At 34.5% G+C, this 8,279-nt stretch overlaps 1 protein-coding gene across 1 annotated transcript; it reads left to right on the top strand.

Moving 5' to 3' along the window:
* The first annotated feature begins 275 nt into the window (after positions 1-275).
* Positions 276-7,655, top strand: MANEA (mannosidase, endo-alpha). Its single transcript, XM_010186478.1, has 4 exons — positions 276-840; positions 4,385-4,494; positions 6,243-6,319; positions 7,019-7,655. Exons 1-4 carry the CDS (start codon positions 291-293, stop codon positions 7,653-7,655), a joined length of 1,374 nt encoding a protein of 457 aa, XP_010184780.1. The 5' UTR covers positions 276-290.
* The last annotated feature ends 624 nt before the right edge of the window (positions 7,656-8,279 follow it).

The following is an 8,279-nucleotide window of genomic DNA, read 5'->3' as shown; positions in this document are numbered from 1 at the left end:
AAAGTAAGATGTTTTATAAAATATGTGAGTCCTTGGTGGTAGAACCTCAGAGCCTGACACACACTCACAAATGCAGAAATGTGTTTTGTTCCTCTTCCGTGCCTCACAAAGACCTGTTAGTTATGCAGTCAGTATATGCATCAGATTTGTCTTATTATTTCTATTATGTAGAAACTTTATGAAGCATTTCACACTGTTGAATTAGATAATAAGAAATCTGACTTTAAAATATTTGTCTTTTGATCAGTTGCGGCCAAAATCCTTCTGTTTGGATTCTGAACTATGACATCATGGCACGATTTCGCAGAAGAACATGCATCATTTTGTTGCTCTTTATTTTGTTTATTTGCTCCATAATGATGGCTTTGAAGACTCTGAGACCTGACAGAGCTGGCTTTGGGGATCCATTTGGACTTGGTTTGTTGCCTGAGCTTCAGCAACGGACAGTGCTCCTAGACAATAAACAGAATTCACTAAACAGGGTTGAAGGAGATAGTGTAACACGTGTCAGTAATTTGCATAATATAGCGGTCAATACTATGAAAGCATCTATGCCTCCTGTAAACAAACTGGAAGAAGAGATGTTTTCTCCTAATTATAACTTCCATATATTCTACTATAGCTGGTTTGGGAATCCACAGTTTGATGGTAAATATATTCACTGGAACCATCCTTTGTTGCCACATTGGGATCCCAAAATTGCGAACAATTATCCAAAGGGAAGGCATAATCCTCCTGAGGACATTGGGGCCAACTTTTATCCTGAGCTCGGATCTTACAGTTCCAAAGACCCTTCTGTCATAGAAGCCCACATGAAACAAATGCGTTCAGCTTCAACTGGTAATGAGTGTTAATGTTTCAGCATGTTGTTCATTTATCCAGCCTTAAATGTGTGAATGAGCACAACTGACCAGTTCTTCCATTTTTCTATGCAGTTCCGAAAGTGTCTGAAACTAGTAAATGTCTTTGTATTTCTGAGTTTTAACCCCCAGCCAAAACCTACATCTCCAAAGCTGTCTGACGAGTGTAATGGCACAGAAATGTTAAGAACTGTATTTGTAATCCTGTAGATGCATGTGTTTCATGACTTACTGTTAAGCACTGGTAACATATGTAGAAAATACAGAAATGGTTGCTAGAATATATTGTCTGTGTGTTTTGGTTTTGATGATGAATACTTCAGTTTTAAGAACGGGTTTCAGTAAATCATGTTAATACGGTTATGAGCCAGTCCATTCAAATAGGAACACTGGAGTTTTTTCTGAATTCTTTAGAATAGCAATTTTGTATTAATTCGTATGTCAAAGAGCAAGTAGGATTGTAATTTTTGTACCGTTTAGATTTTATGCAGTATGTTTATAGGTGTTCTCATCAGCTATGGAAAGGTCTAATCGAAACCTTCTTCAATTCAGGTACAGTAGTTTCAGTGTAGCTAATTATAGTTTATTCCTTTGTCCAAAAGTATCCTTTTTCACAATACAAGTTTTTGTTCCCTTTCTTATATAAGATGGACTATATATATAAAGGCATTCAGTCTATTTTTGGTGTCATTCTTTGGTTTTGGGCTTCACAGTCCCTTTTATGTTCATCTTCTTTAAAGTAAGTAGTCATATAGCCTGATATTAAACTATTAACAACTTCTGTAAGTGTAGGAGGAGCATGTCCAGAGCTCATAGTGTTATTCATTCTCTTTCATTCACCTAATAGCTGAGATGTAATGTAATTGTTATGTTCTCATTAGTAGTGGTTACTTGTCTAATGTGTACTACTTGGTTATTGTTTTCTCCTGTTTTTCAACCTATCCTTTTTTGCAAGGGTTAATACAAACACAGGAAATTTCTCAACCTTTTCAGTAATAAACTCCATTAACAGGAACAACAGCAACAGTGGGAAAACTTGCAGAGAAGCCATAGGTATTAGGTGCCAGTAAGCACTTTTTTCAGTTTTACCTAAAGCAAAATAATGCATAATAGTGTGATGAAAGCAGAGAGGGCGCATGTGGCTTTAGAAGAATGTGTGATATTTCTCATCCTCTTGATACAAATATCTAATAAAGCCAAACTGCTGGTAGAAAAGGTGCAAAATACTAGGAAAAAAGCTTTGAAAAGTAATATTTTTGCATTTTTTTTAGTAGTTTAAGTTGTTTTTCCTTTTAAAAATCAGCAATGTGAATGAGTAGTTCGTGCTTCCTGTGACATACTCTTTGTAACATATTACTGGTATTTTTGAAAAGTGCTTGTTTGGTTTTTTTTCTGCTGTTATTCTGACTTATGGATATAAGTACATTTGAATTTGTTCTCTTCCATCTAGATTTGATCACGTAAATCAACTATTTTTCCTCAGGTCGTTACTTCAAATATTCACATTTGTCTATAAGAATTATACTGACTATACTGACTATTTACTGTTTCTTCTTTTTATCTCTTAGGAAATATCTAGTCCATGACTGTATTTTACATTCTGTTAAATAATAATTTTTCTTCTAGCCTCTTTTGAGGCTTTATCAAGGATCTTGCAAAAGAAAAAAAATCTGTGTGATTCTTTCAGCCAATGTTGTGTAATGATCAAAGGCACATAAGAAATTGAAGCAGCTGGATTCCCATGGAGTGCTTCCTTATATTTTTCTTCTATTTTACAATTCTTTCCTTATTATTAATTTCCTAATTTTTAGCAGATTAATAGAATAAGGTTTTTTCCTCAGATTGCTTGGTGAAATTTATTTTTTTGCACAAGCCTATTTCTATGGTAGTCCAGTTTGAATTCTTTCATTTGTCTTGAATAACTACTCTTGTTTAACCCATGTTTATGCTATTGGTTTTGGCGTTGAGGACACACCATTATGTGTCCTGAAGTGACACTTAACTTTATTTTTTTAACCACAGGAAAGAAAATACTGACTAATCTTTCCCAGGTGAAGACCAATGCAAATGGGAATTTAGGTTTCCTAAATTCCACTTCTGTCTCCTGAACTTTTCCCTCATTCCGAACAGTATAGAAGAGGGTCTTGACAGATGTTTCATCCAAGATATCTGTAGTGTAACTTGACTTTGTTGCTACTGTTCTCCTTGTCCTTTACATCTTACTCATTTGAATTTTGTCCTTTTCCTTTGGATGAAATAAAAGATAGGGTGATAAAATGGAGTATAACATTGCATTTTTCTTGTCCTTGAGCAGACTATCTTTTGTGATAATCCATTATTTGTGATTCTCTTTGATTAAATGGTGAGAGAATATGTTGAGGGCAGGTCATCGAACTTCTCCTGTGAATCGTGAGCTCAAATTTCTGATTTTTATGTTAGAAGATGATTTGTGTACTCAGTCTAATTTATGCTTGCTTCTTCATAATTTTGGACTTACTTGGAAATTGTTAGTCAGAAACATTACAGTGTTAGTAAAATAGATGGAATGTAGAGTACGTACTCCCATATTCCAGTGTCCTGATTTGTGTATGTAAATGTCTACCTAGTTAACGAGAACCAGATTGACTTATTCTTCCATATCTTTTAAATAGTTTTGTTAGGAAAATATTCCTACATAAGTATTGCACGTATTTATTACTGTCTTACCTTCTTCCTAATACTATTTCCAGCTACACAGCTAAAATGTCTAAATTTTAGCCTTTCTGAAGAGGTACGTGTTCTTTTGCTTTCATGGTGAGCATCAGGAGAATTACTGTATATGAACAATGTATTTGTTGTCATCTCTTTTGACAGAAATAGTAACATCCTTAAATTATTGAGTTACTCGAGAATTGTTTTAGGTAATAAATTTAAAAACTAATTTCACATGGTTGGAACAGTGAACTACAGTATAGTAACTGTTTCTAGCAAGAAGGAAAGTTTTGGGATTACAGTCACTGCTTCTGGTATGAAATGGTTGATTTGTAATAGAGCCAGAGGTACAATGCAGAAATGTAGTGGGGAATAAAGTTTCGTAAATAAGAATCTCTTTCATCACATGCATAGCCCTCATCTCTTGAATGTTCTCTAACCCTGTCTATCTTGATGTTCTCTGGCTGTACTGTGCAACAGCATTAATGCCTTAGTTGGGAGCATTCTCATTCTGGTACAGCCTGGAGGTTAGGATGTTGTGCTGAAAAGTGAGAGAGAATGGCTCTGAGTGTTAGGCTTGGGTCACTGAGTACAGATCTGTTCCTTTGACAGATGGTCTTACCACTGTTTGTTTTGCTGTCTTTTAAACAGAGAGAAGTTAAAATCCCCTCTGAGAATACTGAGATTTTGTAGTTGGTTAAAAAGTAATTTGAAATGCTTGTTTATATTATGTACATTTCACAGCAAACAATAATTGTAATTTACGACAATGTTATAATGTATGTGTTATGTGTTAGACAATTTGATCGAAAACTGAAGTTTTGTATTTTCAGGTGTAATAGTGCTTTCATGGTATCCACCGGGTATGGCTGATGAAAATGGAGAACCAACTGATGATTTGGTGCCTGTTATTTTGGATTATGCACATAAATATAATCTAAAGGTAAAGTATTTTTAAGATTAATGGCTTCCCAAAAGAGGTGAAATATCAAATCAGTTAAATATTACGTGACTTGTTCAGTAGAATCTAAAATTATGGTTTGATTTTGTTTATCTTTAGAGGAACAGTTTCATTTGCCCTTGGGATAAAGAAAAGATGCTTTGCCTTTTAGTCTTGCTGAATAATAAATTTGAGTTTTTAAATTATCTAAGTAACTGTATATTCATTTTTGGAGAGTGTTGTTTGTACTGGGGACTAGAAGTACAACCTGTTCATCTGCTCTGGCTGTAGTTGGTCTTGCAAGTTGCAGAGAAATTTCCTGTCACTAGTAGCTACTGTAGATTCTGTGACAAGCAGGAGGAAAGTACAAAGGTTAAATCAGATAGAGAAGTAATTTTTAAACTCTTAAAAATGCTGTGTGAATTGCATTGTGACATAAGTTGCACATATGTAATAGTGAATTATTTGGGAAAAAAAAAGTAGTATCCTTACCCAGAAATTTCGATCGTCTGGTGGAGCTTGCTCTCACCTAAAGAACTTGTTAACATTCAAGTCTCAAAGGACCCAAGGCAAAATGACTTAAGCTATGAAGGAGAATGCATGTAATAGTATGGTAATGACTGTAATATGGATGGTACAGCGGTTATTACTTGGAATTACTGGAATACAGGTGTTAAGTGTAGGTACTACGAGAAAATGCTGTCTTCACTGTAATGTTTTTAAACATTCTTGCACTAGTAAGTTATTACAGTTAAGTGTTAGGAATGTCAGTAGACCAAAACTGACATACAAAATGCATTTCTATTATGTCTGCTAAGTACAAGTCTGCTAAAAGATATCTCCTTTTGATTTGCCTGGTTTTGATAGTTGGAAATGAAATATGAAATTATAGTGCTCTTCAACCTGTCCTGTCAGTCCCAGTGATTTTTGTCTTACTCAGTATTTGCTATAGTTTGTGCCTAATAGAGATAGATACTGGCTCTACAATGGAAAATCGCTACTGTTGCAGAGCTGTTGAAGACTGTTTAGAGCATTTTGCTCTAAAATTGCTTCTGAAAAACTGGTTGCTTTGAATGGAATACACTCTTCCATTTAATTGTATATTTCAAAACAGTGGCATTTTTACATTGAAGTTACTTTACATCTATAGGTTAAACAAGTCTATAAGCTCCAAGCTTGAAATTCAGAGCAGTAGCAGTACATTACATTAGATTTAGTTCCAAGAGTTTATTGCTGTTGATCAGTCTGTAAAATCTTCAATTGAAGTTTTCATATCCCACATCGTCAGATCTATTTTGACACTGCAAACTCTCCTTGGAGTATAATCTATAGCATATTTAATACATTGTTTAGAAATTAAATATTAAAATGTTCAATTGGATGATCAGTTCTTTGACATTCAAATATATAATATTTTGTTTCGATTTTTAGTTTCTGCTGTAGTATTTTAAGTTTTTTGAAGCATACTTACTACTCACTGTGGCTTAGGGAAAACAAAAGCAGTGCTTTGTTTTAATGTAAAATACTAAATATTTACTCTATTACCAAACTTCCTTGGATCTGAAGCTTCTAATCGTAGTACTACAGGCAATGAATTAGGGTTGGGTTATTCTCAAAATAGACTAACAGAAGTGTTTGTTCTGTAAAGAACACCTTAATGTGACTGGTGCTTGCCTCATATAATTCATGGTGCCCACGTATTCAATAGTATTTTGCATTTGTGTTGCTCTTAAAATGTTTTCATCTTTCAGGTCACCTTTCATATTGAACCTTACAAAGACAGAGATGATCGCAGTATGTACCACAATGTCAAATACATCATTGACAAGTGAGTGCTTTCAGAATGGTTTCCTTTGGGATTTGCTACATGCTGCTGTAGGGGACTTCTGTATGTTATCTAAAGCTTAGAAGAATGTTTAAAATTGTGTACTGAGACTGAAAAAAAAGTAAGAAATTTTGTTCATATTTCAGTGGTGCAAAACTCAATCTGTTTTTTAAGTACTGAGGTATGAATTTTATGTAGATACCCGAATGTAAATTGCTTTCAATATTCCTTAGTATCATAAGTCATGAAAGTTCAGATGAAAGCAGTTAAAGTATTAGCTACATAGTATATAAATATAATGTACATTTTTGTAGTGACAAAGTATCAGCTAAGCTTTAATGTGTTAACCTCTAGTGATGTTTATACACAAATTCTCTGCAGCTGCCAGTTGTTTTGTTTATCAGTGCTACTTAGACTGTCTTATTTCATACTGAATTAGAGAATTTTCATTCAGAGAAAACCAATACCTGTAGCACAGTTTAACACTAACTTACTAATTTGTAGAAATTTAAAGGTTCTTTGCAGATTCATTACTTAACACCTCAACAAACACTGGACTGAAAACAGATATGAATTGCTATGTTTTGAAGCACATGTGCTGTCTTTTTAAATTAGTTTTTAGGAAAAGTCTTCAGTTCAAATTGTAAAACAGTATTTTCCTAATGGCAAACTTTGTCTTAACGGTACTTATTTGCTTTATAGATATGGAGGCCACCCAGCCTTTTACAGGCATAAGACCAGCACAGGCAGATTTCTTCCCATGTTTTATGTTTACGATTCTTACGTAACAATTCCTGAAATATGGGCAAATCTGTTAACTCTTTCTGGATCCCAGTCTATTCGAAATACTCCGTATGATGCATTATTCATTGCACTTCTTGTAGAAGAAAGACATAAGCATGACATTCAGAGAAGTGGCTTTGATGGAATGTACACGTACTTTGCCACCAATGGCTTCTCCTATGGCTCTTCTCATCATAACTGGGCAAGCTTAAAAGCCTTTTGTGATACTAACAACTTAATGTTTATTCCAAGCGTGGGACCAGGGTATATTGATACCAGTATCCGACCATGGAACAACCACAACACCCGTAATCGTGTCAATGGGAAATACTATGAGACTGCCTTCAGTGCAGCCCTTCTGGTGCGACCAGAAATTATTTCTATTACATCTTTTAATGAATGGCATGAGGGAACTCAGATTGAAAAAGCTGTCCCCAAACGGACTGGACAGATGGTTTACCTTGATTATAAGCCCCATAAACCAAATGTTTACCTAGAGCTTACTCAGAAGTGGTCTGAGAAGTACAGAAAAGAACAAGAACAGTGGCTTATGTGAGCTATTGCTGCTGTTTCCTAATGCATTGAATACATTGAGAAAAGGAATTGAGAGCTGAAAAATCTGTAATGTCTTTATTGTAGATATGTTCAAATTATTATCTCTTGAATGTATATGCACTACTACTGAATTTGAATTTTGAAGAGTGAAAAGATTATGAGAATATTGGCATTTCTGTCTTATTGGATATTTTAGTTCAAAAATATTCATGGAAAATGCTGTGTTTTTGTTTGGTTGGATTTTTTTTTTAACTTTGTAATTGGCATGCTGAGCTTCTGGAACATCTGCATGGGATAACTCTACATGACCAAAGTAGAACAAAAATTTGGCTAAGTTACTCTTATTTCCTTTGTTCTTGCAATCTAAGTTTTTATCCTGATAGCTTCTTGCAGGATGCATGTGTGTAGTGTGTGGAATAATCTACATCTACTGTTTTTTTATGCTTTGCACAGAGGGAGTTCTTGATATATGACAAGCTTGTGGTAAAAACACTGAAGAGGTCTATGTGATGCAGCACTATTGGGTTTTGTTTAAAAAAAAAAAAAAAGTGTTTGAAAGATTGAGTTCCAAAGAACTGCTGAAAGACTTCTAGTTTACTTCCATTTGTTCTGTGTGGTACATAGT

Source organism: Mesitornis unicolor, unplaced genomic scaffold (genome assembly GCF_000695765.1).
Source record: "Mesitornis unicolor isolate BGI_N332 unplaced genomic scaffold, ASM69576v1 scaffold24456, whole genome shotgun sequence".
In the NCBI taxonomy this organism is placed as follows: domain Eukaryota; kingdom Metazoa; phylum Chordata; class Aves; order Mesitornithiformes; family Mesitornithidae; genus Mesitornis; species Mesitornis unicolor.
This window is presented reverse-complemented; position numbering and strand designations above follow the sequence as displayed.